General features: G+C 33.6%; 2 protein-coding genes across 3 annotated transcripts; one reads left to right on the forward strand and one right to left on the reverse strand.

The window, feature by feature from the left end:
• Window positions 1-951: 951 nt before the first annotated feature.
• On the forward strand, window positions 952-5369 carry LOC145576745 (putative protein phosphatase 2C 39). Of its 2 annotated transcripts, XM_081634458.1 has the most exons (6): window positions 1028-1092; window positions 1301-1375; window positions 3862-4116; window positions 4389-4665; window positions 4849-5003; window positions 5158-5369. In XM_081634458.1, the coding sequence occupies exons 2-6, from the start codon at window positions 1361-1363 to the stop codon at window positions 5293-5295; spliced, it is 840 nt and encodes a 279-aa protein (XP_081490584.1). In that variant the 5' UTR covers window positions 1028-1092; window positions 1301-1360; the 3' UTR covers window positions 5296-5369. The 2 variants fall into 2 exon arrangements, with proteins under 2 accessions (XP_081490583.1, XP_081490584.1); XM_081634457.1 differs by lacking the exon at window positions 1301-1375 and having other exon boundaries at window positions 952-1092.
• Window positions 5370-9026: 3657 nt separating this feature from the next.
• Window positions 9027-11782, reverse strand: LOC145576746 (uncharacterized). The gene is made up of 2 exons (XM_081634459.1): window positions 11257-11782; window positions 9027-9578 (listed from the first exon to the last, which is right to left on the reverse strand). Exons 1-2 carry the CDS (start codon window positions 11637-11639, stop codon window positions 9341-9343), a joined length of 621 nt encoding a protein of 206 aa, XP_081490585.1. The 5' UTR covers window positions 11640-11782; the 3' UTR covers window positions 9027-9340.
• Window positions 11783-26598: the final 14816 nt, after the last annotated feature.

Here is a 26598-nt window from a genome sequence, read left to right on the forward strand (position 1 = left end):
AATATATTTTATTATCGTTAATTGTCAATTGTAAATGTCGTATGAGTTTAACTAATGAAATATAGTATCATTAAGAAAGTCTAGGTGGGTGGATATTTGGATTAAACGTATAAGGGACAAGTATGTTTTGAAATCCACTAACTACCTATTACTTACTCACTCCATTTTTAAATACTTGTTCCATTTCTCTTAACCTAAAGCGCGGAATTTTAGGAGAAAGTAATAAAATATAGAGGTAGTGGGGTATGGGAAAGAACAAAAAATTGTAAAAAACAAAAGTAGTTGAGAGAATTGGAGGAGAGAAAATATGAAATTAATAAAATATTATTTATATTGGGTCCACTAGGTGAGAGAAATAAATTTAATATTGTAAAATATTTTCAAAGAAATAGAATAAGGCCCTGTTCACTTCACCTTAAAAAAGTATTATTAAGTAAAAAATAATTTAAGTTCAGTAAAAATAAGTTCAGTCCAGTAAAATTAATTTCAGTTTAGTAAAATTAATTTAAGTTCAGTAAAAATAATTTAAGTTCAACAATTATAACTTTGTTTCAGTAAAAATAATTTCAGTTCAGCAAAAATAAGGTGAAGTGAACAGGGCCTAAGTATTTAAAAATGGCCGAAAAAACAAATATTTAAAAATGGAAGGAGTATGATGAGTTCAACTTCAACAAGTATTTACTAAATTTATTATCATACGGTCTTACTTCTTCAAACCAATGGTTTTCCTTTTAAAGTTAAAACCAACATGGTTTTCCTTTTTAAACCATTGCATGGAATAATTCATCAATTAATTAATTAACAATACGAATCCAATCCAAGAATGTTATAACAATAATAAAATGCATTACTAAGAAAGTGACTAGTATCCAATAAAAATAAATAAAATGTATAGTTATGATTCGTGTCACACGTAGAAGAAGTAAGAAGCCCATTTGTCAATGAATCACCCACTCTTGACTAGCTGACTTTACATGTATTTCCCTATTTTTGTTCGTTCCTATCTCTTCGCCTATTCTTGGTTCTTGTGCTTCTTAATATCAACATTTTCTAACCATGACTAACGGTAAAGAACTTCTTATCAAAGTTAAGGTATGCTTTCTTTCTTATTATTTCCCACCGCATTTTTTTTTAAATTTTTTTTACTCAATTTAGATGTTATTTTTAGTAGTAACACATAATTTATATCCTAATTTTGCTTATTATGTGTTATTTCTTGCAATTTTTCTAAATTATTAAATCATGGGCTATTATAGATATATGTATATATTGATTATTTGCCATTTTTTTTCCTATAAAGTTTAGGAACTTATACAAGTTTGGAAAAATATTTTAGCTAAGCTAGGTGGGGACTTTCATCATGGATAGTTTTCAGGTGACATTTTTTGTTATTTCATCATTTGTCATGATTTCTTGGTTTTGATTCATGCATTTTTTTTTTGATTAATTTCTAATATGAAGTAATAAAAAAATTGTTGGAATTATTTTGTCGACCATTTTAATCTTTGCTTTAAGTATATGTTTTTTGTAATTTAGTGACTTGCTTCATGTTAGAATGATCGTTTGTGTCATTCCCAAAAAGAAAAGAAAATGCGAAATGTAGAGTGCTAATTGGACCTGACTATGGTTGGTAATCCAGTTTTTTTGGATCGGATTTGGGTTGGGTTTTATTTTATTTAATGATGAATCTTTCACTTTGGATTTAGTTTTAGGACCGACTTGGGTCAATTAAGGTGGGGTCATATTCGAGTTTATCATAAAGTACCTTAAAATAATCCGTACTTCCTTTATAACACATTCATATTCTTTCCCCTCCAAAAAAACAAAATTTATATATTTAGGATCGGATTACCTTTGATTAATTATGGACTGGATCATGAAATTTTAATACAAATTTGAACTAAATTATCGATTGCGGCTCAATTAGGAGGACAACGCCTATGTTAATTAGGTTTGAACTATGAGAAAAGGATAAAATATAAAATTAATATTAGGTACTAGCTTAAGTTAATTAGGTTTGTACTAGGAAAGTTTGATAGTAATTTACTCAGCTTGTACCTACAAAGTAGCAAGTAGTAACCAAATCCAAATTCTCTTTCTCTGTTTGTGGTTCTCATTTTCAATCTTCTTTTATTGGTTCATGTTAGTATGTTACTATCAAATTAATAAATAATACAATACGGTTAGAAGATCCGATCAACTTAATTGACGAACAAGTGGTACATACTTCCTCTATTTACTTTCGATGCAACTCTTTTAATGTAACTCTTCCCATTAATTTGATGTTTTAAAGTATGTGATGAATCTAATAAGATCTAACATGACTTCTTTTTTTTTTTTTTTTTTTTTCGGTAAATTTATTTTAATCACCAAATATGGTCAAATTAGAGTGCAACTAGTGTAAAATGCAATGCAAAATTTTGGTAGCGTAGATTTGGTACCGTAGATTCCAATGAACTTACTATTGTAAATTTCACTCTGATCTTAGATTCTTGATCCATTTTCCCCTTCAAATCTGTAGTGTTTCATCTCCCTTTTAATCTCAGTAGTGATGTTAGGTCATAGCACGTGTCTAGGTAACCGATGAATTGAACTATGCTATGAGCACACTAAGAGCTGTGACACCTCCCCATAATGGTTCAAGCAACATACCACCTTTTCCTACTTTATAATTGAATCCGATACAACTCAATGGAACTACACTATGCTAGTGCTTATAGGCAATGTAGACAACATATTAATCCAAATGTGGTTATATCCATAAACTAATTGGCTGTAACTTAAGGGGCGTAGTCTGTTTGATATGTATACTACTAATCTACTATCATCTATCTATGTTCATTCTTGAATGCGTAATCTGAACATGAGACTACTATGAGAGTGTTCAGAATTTCTAATTTCACTCTGTGGCTATGAAGATGTCTGGTGTTATTGAACTTCGTGCCATTCAATTTACATGTAGTACGCGTAATTTGGAGATAACATCATAATTTTACAACACAATGGCCACTGTGTCCTGGTAACACTATGATTGTTGCTGTGATGAAAAGGGATTAATGGTGGCATATTAAAGGGAAAAAAAAAAGGATGCTTATTCCTTGCTTAGATTCATGCAATATGTGTCTACACTGACTAAACTTGGTTCCAAACCATTGCTTTCTCCCCTTGCCATAAGTAGTAGTCACTCAAAAGATATACAGTAACCTATTGCGAGGGGAGGGTGCCACGCAATAGTCCAAGACCATGCGACTGTCTCCGGTGTCTGAGACGCATGTGTGGTCTCATATCAATCTGTTTTATAGTGTGATCGCATCTTTTTGGCAGTGCTTGTACCAAATTTCATAGGCAGTAAGTTTAATGTTCACAAACCTACTGTTACTTTCTAATAAATTTATAAAGTGATGGTTATTATGAGGATAAATTAATCATTTATGTTATATTATCCAAGTTGTCCATTGTTGATTCTGTTTCTGATCTTTTCACTGGTCATTGTAACAATTGAATTTAGAATGCCTGTCTATTTCCAAGATAAGTTGTCTATTCCACAGGGTCAATCTCGATATATGCTTCAGTGAAGTTGCATTATGGAGGTCCTTCACCCCTCCAATACTTATATAACTAAATGAATTGGTCAATTATCGATAAGATTTTTGGCTGCCTAATCTGAACATGAGATAATGGAATTTGGATACTTTTCAATAGATAATATGTAATCAGTAATCTTTAATTACGACATCCAGACACTAAGGAACTTCTGAAATAATTGCTGCCTTTATTTTTCGACTGCTCTGTTTCATGTAAAGAAGTATTTAATATAGATCATGTAACAAAACCCTGATATTATACTTGTCCTTGTTGCAGGAAAAGGTTGGACTAGGTTCCACTGAATCTTCTGCAGAAACTGGGAAAGGGAAGAGTAGGATATCAAAGCATGTTACACATGGCTATCATACAGCCAAGGGGAAATCAGCTCATCCCATGGAGGATTATGTTTTCGCTGAATTTAAGCAGGTGGAAGATAATGAGCTTGGTCTGTTCGCTATATTTGATGGTCATGTGAGCCAAGATGTTCCTGATTATTTGAGATCTCATTTGTTTAACAACATATTGAAAGAGGTACTAACTGTTTCTTTGTATGGCTCAATAATATTCCGTTTACTGTTACGGTGATACTACTTTCGGATTTTTGCTAGAATAGTATTAGGCTTAAATGAGCCATATTGATCTGTTGTGTATGCTAGGTATTCTTGAATATATTATGCTTGAAAGATATGAATTCATTTTATTTAGGTCAGACATTTAGAACAATTTATTGTTTGTGCCCAGTGCTTACTACTTCTTGGTATTGACTATATTTCTTTCCATTTTTTTCCACATGACGTAAACAGCCTGATTTTTGGACTGAGACTGAGAATGCTGTAAGGAAAGCATATCGCATAACTGATAGTAAGATTTTGGAGAAATCTGCAGACTTGGGAAAAGGCGGTTCTACTGCTGTTACTGCCATTCTAATCAATTGTCAGAAGCTGGTGGTGGCGAACCTTGGGGACTCTAGGGCAGTCATTAGCCGGAATGGAAAGGCAAAACAGCTATCCGTCGACCATGAACCAGATAGCGAAAGGAAAGATATTGAGGACAGGGGTGGTTTTGTCACCAAGTTCCCCGGTATGTCATTATATGTTGCATTTCTATTTTTCTAAGCATAGGTTTTTCTATCACAAAAGTCCTCTTAGATGTTTATTCTACCCATTGTTTAAGCTATTAATTGTTACAGTAAGATCATATTGTTAATTTGTTATCATATGCTTATGTCTTGTTTAACATAAACCATATATATGATTGCTTCAGGGGACGTGGCACGTGTTGATGGGCAACTTGCAGTGGCAAGAGCATTTGGTGACAAGACCATGAAAGACCATTTAAGCTCAGATCCACACATTACAGTTGAGATGATAGATGAAGATACAGACTTCGTACTCTTGGCTAGCGATGGAATATGGCATGTTAGTGCTTAGAATTCTAATTCTAATTCTTATGACTTTCTTCAGTCCTTACAATACTAGGCCATCTTTTCTTCTTCTTTATTTCGGAGATGGGAACACGATTGTTAGGTTCATATCATTTTGGATTTACACTGATGTTTGTAATGTTTTGTAGGTAATGAACAACCAAGAAGCAGTGGACTGCATTAAGAATGTGAAAGATGCTCGAGAAGCTGCAAAGGCTTTGATCGAAGAAGCTCTGCACAGGAAAAGCACCGATGACATTTCTGTAGTAGTTGTGAGATTCCAATGAACTTATTCGACATTGTAAGTGTGAAAACTCACATTTGCTAAATGAATTGGATGGTTAATTTCTTGCCTGTTTTGTATTTTCTTGTTAGTTGATCAAAAACTGTAAACATTAGTGATGTTTCTTCTGTTTATGAACAATCACAACCCTTTTTGTTTTGCAATGGACTCGCGAGTGATTATGGAATATATCATAATTTCCATTTCTTAGAAGAATAATACCTCCAAGCGAGGCTAATTGCTAATAATTAATTGGTATTGGGAGGTATAGTCCACAGCCATTAAGTTCATACGTTCGGAAATGTGTGAGACATGCATCCTACATGAAAGGGAAATTAGCTTATTTGATCTTTTATCATTGATTAGACTTCGCACTTGTTCAGTTGTTCATCTCAAATTTTTTTTTTTCTTTGTACAGTAGGCCCCCCACTCCATCACAGGAATGGGAGGCTAGGTGAGGAATTGAACTTCCAACAACTTGGGGGGAGATGGAGGGACTAACCATCCTCCATCTCCACATTCTTTGTTCATCTCAATTGATTGTATTGAACGTCTTAGCCATCTTTGAAATAAACAGTAAATAGTAAAATAACACAAGTGCGTCAAACTTTTAGCATAAATAAATAAAATAAAATAAAATAAAAATACAATTTTTTTTTTACCATCAAAACTTCTAAAAGTTTTACTTTCCCATCAAATAGAAATCTAAAATTGTTTTTCTCTACCTGCCATTAAAATAACCATTAAATAAATCGAAATTTAAAAAAATTTTGATTTTCATGTCAAAAAATGCTCTTTATTGGTTTTTGGGGTCATTTTGGTTTGTTGGTTCCGATTTAAGGTCAGAATTAACAAAAAATTATTGCAAATGTATCGTTTTGCCAACTAAAAAAACCTCAATTTGTGTGACATGCAAATTGAAGCATTTTCAGTACTTCTTTTGTCAATTTTGACCTGAATTCGAATTCAAAGGGCCAAAATGATCCCTTCAAAACCTCTAAAGAATTTGTTTTTGGCATGGAAATTGAATAATTTTTTTTAAAACCGTTTGATTTAACAATGATTTTGACGGTAAGTGATAAAAAAAACAATTTTTAGATTTTTTTTTTTAATAAAATAAAATTTTTAGAAGTTTTAATAGTAAAAAACAATTTATGTGATAAAAGTCAAAATATCCTAAAAATCTCGGTGACAAGTTGATTCATAGGAGGGGTGTAAATGGAAAACTCCATGGTCTAAGGATAATCCAATTTCAGATTGGATCGAACTTCAAAAATTTTGGATTGGATTGGACTTGGAATCAAATTTTTCATAATAGGAACTTGATTTGGAGTTGCCCTTTGGGAGTCCACATGGTCAATTAAGCCCAAATCTTTGAAAATTTGTTATGCACATACTCTTGCTTAATTAGGAGATTGGTCTTCACTTAAAATAGGTTCTACTTAAGCTTAATTAATATTATTTTCTCTTACTCTTGCTCCTCCCCTCCCTCTTGTCCTTAAATTGACTCTCTTAATATCATCTTGAATGTTTTGCAATATTAAGCAAGGTATGAACTTGTATACATCATTAATTCTGTTGATTCCTCCCCCCCCCCCCCCCCCCCCCCCCCCCCCCCCCTCTTCCTTCTTTCTCCCGCTCGTCTTTTTTACTTACTATTATTCTTTTTTTTTTTTTTTTTTTTTCAACAAGAATATGTTTGTATGAGATATATCATTTTCAGAAAAGAAAATCTTTGAAAGCAAGTAGGGTAGACCGGTAGATAGTTATTCGAGAGGTTACTTCTATTAATAATTTTAAGAGTATAGACTGAGGATTCATGTTTGGAGCTACATCATTAACTTGTATACATCGTTAACTTGCTATTTGCTACTGTAACAATTAAAAAAGATGACTAATGTTGAGTCTTCGTGTATATGTAGTTTGTCTATTAGAATTGGAGCTATAATTTGTAAAGTAATTCTCATTAGTGTTATTAAATATTGGATAATTCTTTTTTTTTTTTTTTAAAAAAAATAAAGCTTACTGAGCTTGAAAGGTAAACTTTTTAAAATATCATTAAAAAAAGTTTGGACCAAATTAAACTAAATTTGGACTTGTGAATATTTTTTTTTTTTGGATGGGACTAGATTTTTATAAGAAAATAGTTCGATGGAACTTCGAATCAAATATCAAGGTCCTACAAAGATTAGATTAAATTAGAACTTGAGAATTGAGAAGTTCAGTTCAATTCAATCCATCTAATTTACACCCGATGCATAAGGTGAACCAGGCCTATATTTAGAATCTTAACAACCTTGACTAGTTGAGGTTGTACAAGTTGAGTGTTAGTGGACCATCTCAACCAAAAGTTTAAGCTAATGGTTAAAACCTAGGAATATCTTCTATACTCTATCACTCCCCCTCACATGAAAGGCCCTTTGGCCTTGAAATGTATGCAGCACAGACCCTCCCATACCCGGCGCGAATTAATTCCACTTTGAAGGAGGGGTGGATGAGATTCGAACCCCTAACCTTTGGGTCAAGCTGGTTCTGATACCATGTTAGAGAATTATCTCAACCAAAAGCTTAAACTTATGATTGAGGCCGAATTAATTCCACTTTGAAGGAGGGGTGGATGAGATTCGAACCGGTGACCTCTATGTCATGTTGGCTCTGATACCATATTAGTGGACCATCTCTACCAAAAGCTTAAACTGATGGTTGAAACCCAGGAATATATTTTATTGAGAAAGCCTCAACTTTGTAGCTTAGCTCAACAACCTCGACTAGTCAAGCTTGAAGAAGTGCAAGTTGAACCGAGCAATCTAACTTCAACTCGACTCGTTATCACCCCATCAAAATCCTAGTCACACAATGATGGGAGGAAGTAATGAAAAGTAAAAAAACAAAAACAATTGTATGGATGACAATGGTGGTAAGAAAAAAGTCACGAATGCGTTCAATTGAACAGTACTTCCTTCGTCAGCCAATAGCATAGTTAAAAACTCTTTCCATTGGGAATGATAGTTACGCAAGAATCTACTTCTTCAGTAAAGTGCACACTCACTTGTCAGCAAACAAACAAGCTATGCTAATTCATGGACCATACTTTGCTACATTAATTATTTAATAGGTTGAATTCTATGATTATAATATGTTTGGTTTTAAGGGGTAATGTTTCCATTTTATGCTAGAGATTATCCTTCAATTTTATCATATACTTGTTCCCATTTCCCCTTTCCAAAAACAAAATTTACCATCCATTTGATTGGCATGTGATGTACTCCGTACCATATATTGATACTAGTATATAACTTCTTAAACCAAATCATTGTACTCTTGGAAGGAAGTGGGATACCGTACGTGATATGTATGTGTGGATTGGTGTATTAGGCAATACGTGTTACACGACATATTGTACAATAGGTTATCTTTGAATGCAGGAACATACAGGAGCACTAGCAAAGCCAGACTTGACTGAAGTGGGAGGCTGATCTAGTCTGATATTCATTCATGCATACTTCAATTATCGCGAGTAAGGTGAAATACTAGTAAGGGCAAAACACCACAGGGGTCATGGCCCTCTTAAGCCTCAACTAAGCTTTGCCCGTATGAATATATAAGGCAAAATTAATCATGTGACGTTACATGTGGACAAATAAGTCCACACAACGTGTTCATGTGTGATGTATAGGTTTTAGACTTCGGTCCATACCCTATTGTTGATCGGGAAATAAAAGAAGAAGAACGATGAGCAAAAGAAAAGCATTTGGTATTTCATACTGTTCTAACCTTCTAATCAACATAGCTAATAAGTAATTAATAACGTAACTAAGGCCGGCTACTGGCGATACAAATGCAACACATAAGTTACAGTTTACAGACAATTTGGTAATAATAATAGTGCATGCTAGATTAGAATAAGCTAAGCTAGCCTAAAAACATACAGTTGTTGATCATAACATTACACATAAACATTTATAATTAATTGTTCTACTAGCTAAGCTGGATGATCATAATGACAGAAGAGAGGGAGCAACTGAGGTTAATTTAATCAGATAATTAGCTTATCTGATCTGAAATTGTTTGTAAGAGGATGTGCCGTTGTTATTGTTATTCCCAGAGTAGGATATCTGAGCTTGATCCCCTGTCCTTAATTGTAGGTTAGACCCTTTACTCTGGCTTGAACTCGACCCGCCTTCTCCCTGAGATTCTGATGCGCTCTTACGACGCCTCTCGTTGTGCCCTGCTAGACGCCTCCGGCAGCTCCTCTTTGTGTCATCGAACTCAGATAGCTCATGAAACCTGGATGTTAGATGTATGAAAATTTGAGAATATACATAGCTTGTAGGATTAAATTATGTTGAGTTGCAAATCATAAACGATAGTTAAAAAGTAAACATATATACTTATTATTATTGTGACACAGACATTTTATATTTACACTATATTTTTTAAGACAATTTAATATATATATATATATATATATATATATATATATATATATATATATATATATATATATATATATATATATATATATATTATAAGTTAAAAGATACGAGTTTTAATGAAAATCCACCATGATTATAAAGAATTATAATATTCGGGTTTTGAAGCTCAAAATTACTAGTTGTTTGAAACATAAAGTGTCTAAACGACTTAACTCATAAACTTCACGTTCTAGTTTCATTTAGCAAATTGACATGAAGGAGGACCAAATTCCACTTCGAAAATGAGTTGAAATTTGTCGTTTCTAATACTGTAGAATAAAGTTTGTTGTGGAAAATAAAGGAAAGGATGTTTGACCATATACTTTGTAAAATGGAGGACTCTATCGCCAGCCTAGATCAAATAGCGTTGACCTTATACTGTCTCTTTTTCTTTTTGTTTTTTGTTTGTATGGTAAGATTTCAATCGAATATCCTAAATTCTAGAATTTTTTGGAAGTTGTAGTTGAACATAAATACATAAATTAATTTATTAATCCTATGTCAAAATAATAAAATTAAATGATTAGAAATAGAAAATTATTGTCCTCAATGTATTCTAATTTCAATAAATATAGGTAAATGTCCATCCTATGCCCTAGTTATTGTACAAATGGACAGGTCCATTCTAGTTAAGACGAGTACGTACACATAGGCAATAATGTGAGGTGAAAATTTAAACTTGAATAGTGGGATATTAATCGTACAAATACCACTAGTGCACTATTCTCTTTTTTTTTTTTTTTAAGTTTTGTCGATGAGTCCATTAAATTAAATTACAAGTGATTATATGTAAAAAAGTATATTAAAGGTGTGTTTAATGATTAAATTAAAGTGTTATTAAGTGTATGTGTCATGTATATTTTGTATTATACTTTGGATTAAGTTTCTTATTAGCCCTTAATAAAAGGCTAAACATTTTGGTTATAAATATTCCATAACCACATAATCACATGTGAAAAACTTTCACCCACAAAATAATACAAGTAAGAAAAATTGGAATAAATGTTAAACCATGCTAAATAAATTTAAATCAATTTCATACTTTCAACATCATCAAACATACCTAAACAACATACCAAAAATCTCAAAATCATCCTATAATTCCAAGTCTCACAAACTACCCTTAAAACACTTTAGGCCACAAATTTGTGAAAATACTTTCTAAAATACCACTTATAGTATGTAGAAGAAACTAATTAAAGTACAAAATAATGTTAATTAACTAGCTATATAACATGTTAAATATCCCCTCCCCTAATCTAGTTCGTTAATATTAACACCATAAAACGTACCAAAATTCAACATACCAAAAATGACATACATATAATACTAATAATATAATGATGCATATAGTATAATTTAAAGTAGTTAATCATATATATTACTCTCTTCACCTCTAATTATTTGTATTTTTTTTTAATATAAGAGGAAGAACTTTTAGAGACAAAAAGAGTATATTATACCGTAGTTATGAGGGAAATGGGAATTACCTGCTACATTGCTGGCAGAAGCGTTGGCGGATGCCGGAAACAAGCACAGAAGGGGCCTTAGCATGGTGCTCACACACCTTATGACGGCGGTGGTAACGCTTCGCTTCGGTCAGATCCGCCGTGCACTTCTCAGCTTGACAACTTGTCACTCCTCCACCACCACCACCAGCACTGCCACCGCTACCGCCACTCGTAACTCTTTTAGTAGTAGTATTATTATTAGTACCTAATCTTTTTTGTTTCTTCTCTTCAGTAAAAGGAGTAGTAATAGTTGTAGTAGTCGTATCTTCTTGTTGATCATCCGAGTTTTGATCATCATCAAAGTTGAGTGAGGTGGTGATGGTTGTTTTGGCCGATTTGTCTCGCATCATCAGCATCATCATCCTTTTCGGGGTTGCGGCCGAGGCGGCGGGGGTTGTGTTTTGGGGTTTGTGGAAGTCCGTGGAGGGTGTATGTGATGAAGAGGGCAGGAGAAATGTGTTGGAGAGAGAATGTGGGAGGAGGAATGTGATAGTTTTTTATGTGATTTTTGGGAGGGGAAATAATAATTAAAAAAATAATTAAAAAGTTAGGAAAAATAAATAATAGATAGAGAAAGAGATAAATAATAGATAGAGAGGATGAGGACCACAATTGGGTCATTTCCATTTTGCTAGGTTATGAGGGTGGCATACTTTGTGATCAAATGATAATCATGTAATTTAAAAGAGAGACACTAATTATTTCCATTGAATTAATTATGTTTCTATAGTGCCTTGGATTGGAGGCATATGATATATTGTATTGATTTCTACTTAATTCAAAAGATTATGGTGGATTAGAAGGTTTAGTTTTAACTTTACTGATGAAGTGTTCTAATCTTCCGTTTTAGATTAATTATAACAGTTTGACTGACACATATATTAATGCATAACTTTGACCATTAATATGAAACAGATGTATGTTATGTGATATAAATTAAAATAAACTACTCATCGTGTAAGTGTAGCGAAATTTCTTGTTCAATATGAACGATGTAATATGGAGATCTTAACCTCTAAGAGAAGCTCGGTGAAATATGTGTGGAAGATAATATATTGCAAGTACTAAATAGTAGTAGCTTAACTATAGAAATCTCTCTCCGTTTCAATATGATAGTCTCATATGAAATCAAATCACATAAAATAAGAAAAGAAGAATATTTGGAATCTAACATTAAAATAAAAAACAATTCATAAAAGTTTTGCCTTATTTAAATTTTTTTGATATTTTTAGGAAACCGTCAAACATAATTGCATAATTCAAAGGAATAATTTCCTTACTTAGAGGCATGTCATCAATTCATAATCAATTAATTTAACCAAACAAAATTTAATATGTACTCCCTCCGTTACGAATTACTTGCAACAAAGAGGGAGTTTGCGGACTCCTAGGCAAAACTTTTAAGGGGGTAGATTAAAGAAGAGGGGTATATAATTAGAAGAGTTAAAAAGGATAGGAAAAGTAGTGGTCCCAATTTTAGTGGAGATGATGTGACTTTATTTTTTGAGGTCCCTTTCTTTTCCCTCCCTTTTTTTGGCTGGCAATTTTTAGAGGGCTTATTTTTTGCCTCAATTTTGTTTCCCTTCAAACATTTCATGAAATTTTAAACAATTTTCAAACCAAATTCAAAATTTTCCTACTAACCCCAATTCACAACCAAAAGCCCTTTATAAAAAGGGGAAACCTGTTTCATACATCACCATAATTCATTACCGTAAGTTCTTGGTTTTGGGGGGGGGGGGGAGGGAAATCAAATTCCATAGTTAAATTACAGACCAGAAATTTAAGTGCCATTGTATGCAAATTACAAAAACCATCTCCAACTGAAATTAGTCCTAATTACTAATTGCTAAGTTAGTAGCAGGATTAGTTCTTTGTACAGAATTAGGCTCCACTGAAAACTCCCAAAAAAAAAAAGCTAGTCACCTCCACTTCATCACCTACCATCTCATCTGGAAAAAAAGGGACTCATAGAAGAAGAGTTTGATGAATTTTTCAACATCAGCCAACTGCTCATGGAGCAAAACACAGAAATGCAGCAGAACACGGAAATGGAAGAGGCTTCCAACAATTCACAGTCATTGTCAGACACAAATGAAGCAAATAATCAGCAAGATACTGAATCAACTGACACAGGGGACTCAGAATCAGAGGCAGAAGAGGAAAATTATGAAGCAAACAACGCAAGGCAAAGCAGAGAACTGAACATCAAAGAAAAGAGGTAGATAATTGATGATATCCTGCTTAATATGGAAGGGGACTCACTTCCAAGAGGCCTTCTGTCCTCATTGGCAAGAAAGCATTCTGTACACAGATCTACTACATGTAGATGGTTTAAAGAAATTAAAAAACACATTCAACTAGGGGATATTGTAGATGTCAGGAGCAAAAAATTAGGCAAGACAGGTCTGAAGCCCAAGGAATACTCTGATGAGTGGCTTATGTCTGTGCCTCTTTACAAGAGAACCACAAATAGGAGCTATGATGCAGCACTGAATGTTAATCATGTCACCATACATAGGTTAAAGGAAAAGGGGAGACTAAGGGTTGTCACAACAAGCAATCACCCAGCATTAAGTGATAATCACAAAGTAGCAAGGCTAAAATGGGTGTTGTAGCATATTAACCCTGTTCCAAGTGAGGGAGACCCAACATTTTTGGATATGCAACATCAAATCCACATTGATGAGAAGTGGTTCTATCTGAACCTAGAAACAAGGACCTTTTATCTAACACCAAATGAAGAGGTACCATACAAAGCACAACAATCAAAGAGGTTTAAGTTGAAGGCAATGTTTATGGGGATGATAGGCAAGCCTCTGTATGCTGAGGATAGGACTCTGCTTCACTCAGGGAAATATGGCCTTTTTCCTTTTGTAAAGTATGAAAGGGCAAAGAAGAAAAGCAAGAACAGAGAGGCGTGAACAATGGAAACCAAAGCCATTCAGAGTGTCAACAGAGAAGCTATTAGGGACATGATTTTGAACAAAATCATTCCAACTATACATGCAGAATGGCCAGAACAGTTATCAAAGAACATAGTCATACAATGGGACAATGCAAGGCCCTATCAAGTACCAACAGATGATGAATTTTTGGCAGCTACACAAGCTAATGGTTTTAACATTCAGTTTGTATTCCAACCTGCCCAATCCCCAAACCTCAATGTGTTAGACCTTGGTTTATTTAAGGTCATACAGTCCATCCAATATCAATCATTCCCCAAGAATTTGGATGAACTTCTTGAGAAAGTTGTAGAGGCTTTTGAGATTTTTGATCCAACACTTAACAGGTAGACATGGATCACTCTCCAATCATGCATGATTTAAATACTAGAAAAAAAAAGGTGGGAATAACTTTAACCCACCACACATGGCAAAGGCAAGATAAGCTAGAGAAGGGACTTTGGAAGACATACTCAAGGTAAGCAGGGAACTCATTGCTGACACTGTGAACTACCTCAACATAATTTTTATTCCTACCACAGGATCTCAACCAGAGACACAAGAGATGGAAGTGGATGCAGACTGATGATGATACAATTATAGAAGTTTTTGAAGATGAGAGTGCAAGCATACAACCTTTTGAAGATGAAGATGCAAGGAACAACTTTTTGAATATGAAGATTCAATGAACACGTTTTAGAAGATCATGGACTGCCACACATAACCATTAAAACTAAAACTAGGTTTTTTTTTGTTTTTGTAATGGTTATGTGTATTTTGTTAAATAGCATAGGTATATTAGTTAGGCAGTCATGACAAAGAAGTGTACATGGAGTAGGACTTATGTAAAGTTCACAATTTTTTGAAAATGAAAAGAAACCATTAACACCAAGATGGGTTGTGTTCATATGACAGGTGAACTATGACTTAAATCCATCAGATGGGCATTTTTTTAACCATATTACTCACTCTAAAAAGGCACCTCAACAACAACTTCTTTATGAAGTAGTTGGAGCATCCTTTATTAAGGGGGTTCAATCAGAAGAGTCCCTTCATCATTTGGATCAACATTCAACAGTGATGCATTACTGTGGGGGGACTCAATGCCTCAAGTATACAAGAAACAAGTGGGACTCAATGCATCAAGTACACAAGCAACAACTGGGAGTCAATTCATCAGGGCCACAAGCATCAATTAGGACTGAATGTAACAGGTAGATAACCAACAATTAGGACTCAATTACAGCAACACAAACACACTAACAACAGGAGTATTCCAAGGGCTTAAATAACATTATCATGCTCATCGTCCATACAGTACAACACCCCCAATCTGCATGAGTATAGAGTCCAATCAACTACAAGCCAACATAAATAATTAACCATTCATACTACCATTCACAAAAGCAGTCATTTGGGACTCATATGTAACACCATACAGAGTGTATTCAACCCTTGTCTCAGATCAATCATCATGATAACCAACAACAACAAATTAACCCACAATATTCATAGTCAAACCAACACAAACACATGCATAAATAAACAACATGGACTCAGATCTAAGACCAAACAAGTAATAATTGTAGCCAATAACATAGAAAGTAAAGCAATTAGGGTTTAGTCATAGTTACGGTGCAAGATCAGAGACTGGGGGGGAAGTCATGAGGGTATTTATCCCATAGATAGGCCATGTAACAAGTATCCCGGTCGTTGTAGTCGTCCTTGAAGACAGATCTAGGGTGTTTCTGTCCCCTAGGAGAGCCTTCGCTGCCTGAAGCCTTCTCCGGCGTCACCTCCTTCTCCAACTCAGCAATTTTAGGGCCCTCCTTCACACCGACATCCCCTTCAACAACTTCTCCAGTGGATACCGACAGATCTGGAACAAGCGCCGCCTCAACAGCCACCGTCTTCGGTGGATCTGCAACAACAACCTCCTCCTCTCTGTCGCTTGATATGTACTCCAACTTAGCCCCAATTTTACCGCCAGAGTACCTGGAAAACGAAGCAGAGCACCGATGAACAGGTTTCATCACTCCAGATCCTCGTCTTGCAATGTGCAGAGTGGACTCATTGTCCTTCTGAGGACGTTTAAGGGAATCTTTTTTGTTTTTTTGGGACTCATTTTTCCATAAATTCAATGGAAATTGAAATTAGAGTTTCACAGAGAAAATAGAAGAGAAAGAACAGAGAAGGAAGAGGAGAGAGAAAACAGAAAGAAGGAGGAGATCTAGGGTTTATGAAGAGTTTCTGGATAATTCTCCAGAAGAAGAGAGATATGGGCAGCATCTTCGAGGCAAATTGAATGAAGATCATTCAATTTGGTAGTTGGGGAGATGAATAATGTTTGAGGAATTAAGAAAGAAAGGGTGTAATTTTTGGTGGAAATGGTTAGAGTAGATTAGTATTGAGTAAATTAGATTAAGATTTAAGTAATGTACTTTAGAAACAATTAAACAAACTTTAAAAAAAAGTAAGGGTAAATTCGTCATTTCACCCTAAAAAACTTACTAAAAAAGGAAAGAAAATTTTTTGTTGCAAGTAATGTATAACAGCCATTTATAGTAATTGTTGCGAGTAATTTGTAACGGAGGGAGTATAAAATAGGAAATAAAAACTAAGTTCAAACACTACTAGAAATAGGCTAAATAGCGACGGAATGTTTCCGACAGACCTAGTATTCCGTCGCAAAGTTCAAAATTTCTGACGGAATAAGTTTCGTCGCAATATAGCGACGGAAAATATGAGTTCCGATGTTTATTCCGACGGAAAAATATTCCGTCGGAATAATAATCTTCTGACGGAATTTTCCGTCGAAAATTAATTTGCGACGGAATATTCCGTCGGAAGTGTATCATTGCGATGGAATAATTTCCGTCGAAAAATATCAGGTTTTTTTAAAAAAATACCCAAATCAATTTCATTATGGTTAGACCTAAAAAAAAGAAGGGGGGAAGACTGAAAGAGGAACGACACAGAGAAAGAGAAGGAGAGAGATAAAGAAGGAGAAAGAGAACGAGTAGCGTGGCGCCGACTTCTCCCCTGTCGGCGACGCACACCCGCCGCCGAGAACGAAAAAGAGAAAGAAGGGTGAAAGAAAGAGAGAGAAGGAGAAAGATAAAGAGAAAGAGAAAGAGGAAGAGAAAGAGAAGTATTGCCGATGGTTGTTGCCGTCGAGTTTCCCCTGACGCCGGTGGCTGTTTCCGGCAGGTTTTTTTTTATTTTTCAAATCTGACCGGCTAACCCCTAACCACCACAACGCAGCCTCCGGCCTCCTCCCTTCCCTCGCCGTGACTGAAGCACCTACATTGCTTCCGGCTGAAAATTCCGGTAAGTCATCCTTTGCTTCCCCCCTTTTTTTCAATTTAATTTTGTTTAATAATAAATCCTTAATTATTTAATTTTTTTAAATTTTTTGTAGGATTTGTACAATTAGGTGGTTTAATTGTCAAAAAGAAGTGCAGATCTAAAGGTTAGTCATATTACAAACCCTAATATAATGTATGTATGTTAGTTTGGTTTGGTTTGGTTTTGTTTAACATAATGTGGTTTAGTTAAGTTTATTTTAATATAATGTGTTTTAGTTTAATTTATTTTAATATAATGTAGTTTATTTTAGTTTAGTTTTTTATAAGTATGTTAGTTTAGTTTAATATAATAAAACGGTAGTTTGGTTTGGTTTAGTTTAAATGATATGTTAGTTTACTTTGGTTTGGTTTGATTTGGTTTATATTAATATTATGGTGTTATGAAATGTTACTGTTGTTTAGTTTAATTATGATATTATGTATGTTAGTTTAGTTTATATATTTTTAAATAAATCATTTGCATAATCATATGCCTAGATACCCGTTCAAGGCATACACATTAGGAGTATGTCTTGAATAGTCCTCGGTTAGGATTGTCCTTGTACGTTTATTCTCACTTAGGTGGTGATTGTATTCCATTTTTTTGATTCTAAGGAATATCCTTGCTTGTCATTTCTCTACAATGTTCTTTGGGTACATATATAGGTGTATCTAATCGCCTACATCGTGTACTTGGAAAATGGTAGGGAAATGTTGTCGAATTTTCCATAGAATTGAAAATCTGGCATACATTCACTAGTGAGATTAAACGTCCAAGGATGGGTTAGGTTGGAGTGATAAGGACCCTTGGAAATCATTTCAAATCTCATTTGCATTCCATAACATTTTGATGGATAATGAACATATAATGTGCTCTGTAACTAATGTGATTATATATGCGTGAGTTGTGTAGAAGTTGTAATCATGAAACGAAGAGAACGTAGCTGGATGTATGTAGGGAAGGTTGGGAATTCTATTAATCCAGAGTTTGTGAAAGGGGTAGAAGAATTCCTTAAATATGTCAAAGATCATCCCGAGAGTAGCAACCCGAATGAAGTTAGGTGTCCATGTTTTAAATGTAAAACAAACGGCTTTGGGATGCGGAAACGGTTCTACTTCATTTGTATAAGAAGGGTTTTGTACCTAATTACACTATTGATTGGTTACTTGCTTAGTAGTTACTTGAGTCTAATTAATTAGTTGAACCATAGTCTCTTGGGATCCGACCCTTACTTGCCCGTCTACATAGTAGTGGTCTTGTTAGGTTATTTTTGTTAGGTACGCGACACGCCTATCAGGGTGCAAGCTCTCTAAACTCAAATGGCAGTCGAGATGCAAAGCCAAATTGAAGCCAAAATGGTCGAAATGGAGAGGAGACACAAGGAGAGTATGGATGAGATGATGAGTCGTTTCACCAACAATGACACATGTTCCACCATTCGTCCACAACATCGAGACCCTAGGGACGACTCGGGTAGTGGCGGAGCAGGCCAAGGTACCCTGGCGATTATTTAGCGTAGCTTCACTCTAGCATAACTTTTGTTTAGTATGGACATTAAATTAGTTCGGATTATCTTTTGTACTAGGACAATTCATATATATATATATATATAAAATATAATTTCTTAGGTCGTTAATTAACTTATTTTTAACAAAAACTTGCCGCAGGTGTTTAGGTGTTACATCAATTTATTTTAAAAAAACAATCTGAAATTGTATGAACAAGAATTTCCGACGAATTAGCACCAACTTCCGACGGATTATTTCCGTTGCAAACTGGACACATTTCCGACGGAAAAATCCGTCGCAAACTATATAACGTTCTGACAGAAAACAAATCCATCGCAAAATAGCGACGGAATATCCCCTCGCAATTTCTCGACGGAAAAATTCCGTCGAAATATTTTATAATTTTTGACGGAAAAATCCGTCGCAAATTATTTATTACGACGGAAAAATCCGTCGCAAATTATCAATTCCGACGGATATTTTTCGTCGTAATAAATAATTTGCAACGAAATTTTCCGTCGGAAAATTGCGACGGAACTTCTGTTTGGGTCAAACTGAATTCCGACAGAACATTTTCCGTCATAAATTCCGTCGGAATATGACTTTCCGACGGAATTTCCGTCGGAATTTTCCTAATTTCCGACAAATAGTATTGCGACAACAGTTTACGACGGAATGCCATCGGAAAGCTATTTTCCGACGGATTTTGCATAGTTTCGGACGGAATTTTTCCGTCGCAATTTTGCTGTTTTCTTGTAGTGAAAGTAGAATATTTTTAAAACGTCCAAAATAGTATATGGAACTAACAAATTAAAATGGAGGGAGTATATATATTGTGCTTCATGTAATGTTTAATTACTCTTCAGGATAACACATACTTCTATTAACGGCAAATATTCCAGATTTAATCTCACATATTAAATATAACATTTAAATCTTTTTTAAAATTATACTCTAATAAGGGTAATTAACTAGCTTTTTTTTCTTTCAAAAAGAGTATAACTAGTTTGGGCCCGGGCGATGCCCCGCATTATGTTTAAATACAAAATGAAAAAATTACCTTGAGTTTAAATAATATTTTGAAACTAATACATTAAGCTTAAATAATAAAATAAAAATGGTAAAATTAGTTGGGGATAGACAGAGAGTTGTAATACTATTTGTTTTACAATTAAGTGTGAATTACATATAATGCTTAATAAAAAGTTACAATTCATATATGAATGTTAATTAAGTAATAAAGTGACATCAATTGCGGAATAGTGGTAATGAAAAGTGGAATTTCATGGGATATAATGGTTCAAATCTAATCCAAACACTAATGTGTTGTCATGTCATCATTTATGTGGCGTATATCATAAATGTTATGATGACAAAGTATGTCATATGTCATCAACATATTAATCCTTAGATTTTAATAATATTATAGATTGTATGAATACGAGTTTCAATTTTTTTAGGGACAAAACAATTTTTAAATTCTTGAGACAAAAAGGTTAAAGTTTAGAAAGTACTAATGTAGGTTTGATATGTATTTGCAAATACATATCAAACCTTAAAATATTGAAAAATATTGTAAAGCACATGGGGGTGAGAGAAAGGAGGAGAGAGATGGGCAAGTGGGATCAGTTTTAAATGTACCACTGAAAGCTTATATAATATCATTAACTATGTAGTGATATTATTTCTACACATACTTAGTACCACTGTAACACCCCGACCCCAAACAAATTAGGGAGGGACCTATTGTCACGAAATGCGCATCGAGGGCCAACAACTATCCCCACAGACCAACACAAGTCCTTCCGGCGCATTTTGTCCTCACTCATGCGCACCCCGGGAAAACTTCCCAGGAGGTCACCCATCCCAAGACTACTCCCAGCCAAGCACGCTTAACTATGGAGTATTCTTAGCATATGAGCTCCCTAAAAGGAAGATGCATCTTGTTGATATGAGTAGTATATCAAACTCCTAGCAATCATGAGGGGTATTACAACCACAGAATGAATATACAGTACCATTGAATGAATATATAGTACCATTGGATGTTCAATGATACTATTTGATCATCTAGTGATACTATTAATCACCCAGTGGTACACTCTAAATCCAGCACATTGGGGTGAGAGAAAGGAGGAGAAAGATGGGTAAGTGGGACCACTTTTAAATATACCATTGAAAGCTTAGATAATATCATTGATTATGTAGTGGTATTATTTCTACACGTAATGAGTACCGCTGAATGAATATATAGTAACATTACATACATATATAGTACCACCGAATGTTCAGTGATACTATTTGATAATCCAGTGATACAATTGATAACCCAATGAACTACTCTAAATTTAAAAAACCATTTACGTGAAATGACCCCAATACCTCTCGTTATACATTTACTCATATATCACAAACCTCCCTTTGAAAGGCCTCAAGTTGAAGTTAAGTTTATAATTGCAGCATACACATAATTATTCGTGATACAACGACCTTAGATAAGGTATTGGCTGTCAGATCAGCTTATGTGTCACTTTTCACTTTGTGTTTTGATCTCCTTCTTTCCAAATTGTCTGTGTTTCACACAGTTTATGCTTTAAATGTGCTTATGTTTCTCTACAATAAGCAAATTTTATTCAACTAGTTCTGCCATTTATAGCCATTAGCCGTATCAAATTCATACATAAAATGTTTTTCATTTCATGCTAATCTATGACATACTGCATTTAGTGTCATTAAAATTACTATGAATTTATTATATTACATACATTCACGTGTTTATGTTTCTCTTTCGACATTTATATGTACTCGTCCTTTTAATTCTTACAATTTTTAAATCATTACTCCGCAGCTTATTAAGCTTTTTTTTAGCTAATGTTGCCAAATAGACCCATTGGACAATAATAGGGTTATTTTGTTTAGAATTAATAAATATCTATCCAAGTTCCTTGTTCACCTTATAATACTTATTCAAGAAAACTTAATCGTAACAAGATCAAGAAAAACATATATATACTTCGTAGTTAGTATAAATATTAATAAGGGTTAGTGGCTATGTACTCAAGTTTAATTTACAACTAATATAAATTATAATATGTTTTAATAAGATCCAATAAGTTGAGAGAAGTTCTAGCTCACATATAAGTTTAAAGGTATTATTTGTGACTTGAATCAAAGAAAAATTGGTTGCTTCAATTGCACATATCTATCAATTTAGAAATATTCGTGAGGTGATTCAAATTGGAGGTGGAATATTGTTTTAGTAGATTCTCAATGACAGGGCATAATCTTAATGACAAGGGCATAAGCTCAATAATTCATGGAAAATAATTTAGGGTTTCTTATTTTATTAAAAAAAATACCATTAGGTGTACAACAAGGTAGACATGTGAGAATTGAAGCTGCCAAAGCCAATTTAAGCTAGATGCTACTCCACTTTTGTGACAGAGAATTTTGTATCTTTTTCACTACAGCTGTTCTTTTATCCTCCATGAAAGATAATAAGAAAATGTTTACAATACATATGCAAAGTATCATAGGTCATGTTTATTGACTGAATCACTTACGCATTTATACTTTTTATTCATCTTATTTACCATATTTATATTTAATGTGTTGTTTGTGCTCCACGCAAATCAAACACACTATGTAACTCAATCAATCCACCTTTAATTTCATAAGAGTAACATAATTTAAACTCTGCTAAATACATTAAATACACCGATGATTAGAATTCACCCTAATCTCACCCTAATTTCATACATATGGAGTATTGTTTTGTTATAGAAAAGTACATATATGAAGTAATGAAGTAAACTACAAAAGGCAAAAGTTTAGCCAATATTTCAATTTATTTTCACTAACAAAGTGAATATAACAAAGTAATTACAACAGTAGATCTGATGTAGCTAAACCAATGAATTGATGAAGTGTATGCGGTGGGTTAGCTGGGCTTGTACTATAGATAACAAAGCTAGTACTTTTACCCAAAAAAAAAAAAAAAAAAAAAAAAAAAGAAAAAAAAAAAAACCTTACTGTATAAAAGTTAGTTTTCACTTTTTATTTGTTTTTAATTTTAATTTAAGTTACCCCATGAATTGGGATGTATTACGCGTGGGTTTTGCTGCAAAAGCAATAAGGGCAAGTTTAGCTCCAACTCTTAAGACTTGGATGTGACATCACTTTTGGTGGTTTCCATTAAAAATAATGTCATCAAATTCTTGTTAAAACTCACTAAAACTTGCATAAATTTATCACTTTAGCCCTAAGAATCAAATATATGAAATATTATACGTAGAAAAGTGTAAAAAAAATAAATAAATAATAAAAATAAAAATAATAAAAATAAAAGTGATATGGGTGAAGTGGGTCTCAATCTCAAGTCTTAAATTGAGTCTTAGAATTTCAAGACTCAATTTAAGACTTGCTTGAGATTTAAGAAGAAAAATGAAAAAAGTCTTAAATATGAGTCTTAAAACTCAAGATGATGATGTCACCCCAATTTTTAAAACTAAGGGTTAAACTTGCTCTAATGATTGGTGACCCAATTTCTCAATTTACGGGCTAACAGCCCACTCTAGGCTTCTTCTTGTTTGATTGGATGATTCCTTCCTTTTACAGTTTTGCTTCAGACACGTGATTTTCTTTAACTGTTTTTACTTTTTACCCTTTTTTTTAACTCTTCATTTGGCATCTAATCAACTTCACTGATAACTAGGTTTATGTAGATTTCATCACTTTATTTTAGTTGTGAACTTTGAGTATATGTGAATGCTTGAATTGACATGCCATTGTACTTAAAATAAGAAGGATAAGAAGAATAATGTTTGTCCTTTGATTAAGAGTGCCTAAGAGATGCAAGTGATTCACATGCGTTCACCTTATCAGCACTTTAGTCTTGTTGTCGTTCTACATGTAGAGCTTATCATGTGCATCCTTGGATTAACATATTATTGGCGCTTTTAATCATGTGTTAAGTGTACTAAGTAAGCAAAATTGATAAAATAGGCTAAAAAAAAGGTACATCTGATAACAAATAAGAATATATAAAGTCTTTTAGACTGTAATGATATTGTAAGTTGATCAAATCAAGTATAACATCAAAATTAAGGAAAATTTGAAGTCAACGAATCCTTTGTACATTGGTGTACATGCATGATTGTATGTTAGGTTCAATTTTAAAGATAAATAGGACCTAAACTGTTTAAATCTAGATTTGCATTACCTTATGGCGGAGCTTTTAAAGTGAAGGGAACAACATACAAAGTGTTGAAGGAGTGAATGTGTATTCAAGAGTCCTATAATGGTATTAGCTAGAAATGCTGAAGAAATGAACAAGAATAAACAGCACAAAACATGGCCTTGTATTCCCTTTGTCTCATAATGTAATTTAAAATGTTTTTTTTTTACGGTATTTAATAAATAGGAGGACAAAGTAGATGAATTACATTAATAAAAGTGAAAAGTACAATCGTAGACAAAAGTTAGAGAGAGAAAGTGGAAAAAAAGTACAAGACATGTGTAAAATTTGAGGGTAAATTAGGAATTACAATTAATAGAGTTAAAAAAGTGAGGGTACAATGATATATACATACTATCTAGAAAAAGAAACAGGAACAACATTTTAAATCTTCAAAATAGGAAAACGGAAACTATATTATGAAACGGAGGGAGTACTATTTGAAAAACCTCGGGGAATGAACGGACAAAAGGTGTGTTGTGCGTGTAAAAGGGAATTGGATTTCTTGTTCTAAAGATGATGGATTAAAGGGGTTAAAGGCTAGGAAACATACCTAGTTTGTAGGGTAAGGAAAAGGAAACCAATAACAGAATCTGACACCCAATGTAAAACTCTACAACCCTTAGTAAAGAACTCTACTTTCATATGAAGCACATGGTTCGTTGGTCTCAATTTAAATATATGCATAAGATTAATTAATAACTAAGAGTAAACAACCTTCCTCGTAAAGTTCTGTTCTTTCTCTATTTAAACTTATGGAGAAAAACGTCAAATGGTTCATTGGTCTCAATTTACACAAATCATTATGTGGTCTCTAATTAACTTACTCACTCTTAGATACAGTGTAAGAGGCTTCTCTTTTGGCCTAGCAATTTCATTCTCATAAACTCGCATCGTATAATATTGTGATGATTGATAAACGTGTTTATTTCAGAAAACTTACAAACATATGAAAAATCCTATTAATTTCTATTATATGTCGATGATATGCCTATAACTGCCTCTTTAGGCAAGTTGTCCTTAATCGAAAGGTTTAAGATTAAACTTAGAGATAAATTAAATCTCGTTGGTCATGAATTAATTAAAGACATACTAGTAGGTCATAGGTGTAGCCAAACAAAATAGAAGTCTTAGCAAAAGAAAATAAAAGGGCCCATTTGGATTCCAAAGCTAAGATGCAAAGTAGTTGGTTCACAAACAATAAGATCAAATTGAAGGAAGACATCCATTGAGAAGGACAAGTCTTGTTTGGTGAAGTACACCTTTATATTGTTAGTGTACACAGTACATCTATCTTCAATACAATGTCGTATATCGCACCTTGGATGGTAATTAATGCATCAACTATATTATAAGTACCATTCATAAAAATAATATGAGTATAGTACGTACCCTGACCTTTTGCTTTGCTTTGTACACTCATCAATAAGATGAGCACCCAAATTGCTATTGCTATTTGCTAGTACGTACTAGCTAGCCTCATCTTCTTTCCCTTTCAATCTTTGGCTCCAACCACCTAAAGTTGGGTTTGATGTGTATGTCTCCTTTTGTTGTCGTCATTTGGGTTATAGTTGTTCTTGCACGGTCAAACCATCTCGTGCTATTCATGTCACATGTATCTCTTACACGATACATTTAGTAGATGATAATTCACATATAAAATGATGTTAATTGGTTGTTTAAATTTTGGTTTTTTGGAGGGGAATCTTATATCAGAATTAAAAACGAATAATTTGATATCAAAGTCACTTTTTTGTCTTGTATCAAAATTATAAACGAATAATTTAATATCAAAGTCACTTTTTGTCATACTTATCCACCAAATGAGCCGATTGCTAAGGTCATGAGATCGATGAGATAAAAAAAGAGAAGGGCGATGAAAGCTTAATAATAATGTAATCTTGATTAAACTAAGTCAACTTCTATTTTTTTTAAAAAAAAAATTCTCAAAAGAAATTATTTTTATACTTCTAAAATCATTATTAATATAGTCCTAAATACATGTGTATCTTGTACCACCTCTAATAGATAATTAACTAAAGCCTTTTTTAATAAAATGGGGAAGATTAATGAAAATGACCTTAAAAAAACATTTATTATTGGAGACATTGATTTTGCGTGTGAAGAGATCAGAGAGAATCAAATCGGAATTAGGAGATAGAAAAAGACTCATCCAAGCTTAGGGTATAATGAGCATCAATATTAGGAGATAGACAAAGACTCATAAAAAAAGATGAACTACAATAAAGTGTTGTTACATATTGATGATTAGATCCTTATGTCT

This window comes from Chenopodium album, chromosome 13, assembly GCF_948465745.1.
Source record: "Chenopodium album chromosome 13, dcCheAlbu1.1, whole genome shotgun sequence".
In the NCBI taxonomy this organism is placed as follows: Eukaryota; Viridiplantae; Streptophyta; class Magnoliopsida; order Caryophyllales; family Amaranthaceae; genus Chenopodium; species Chenopodium album.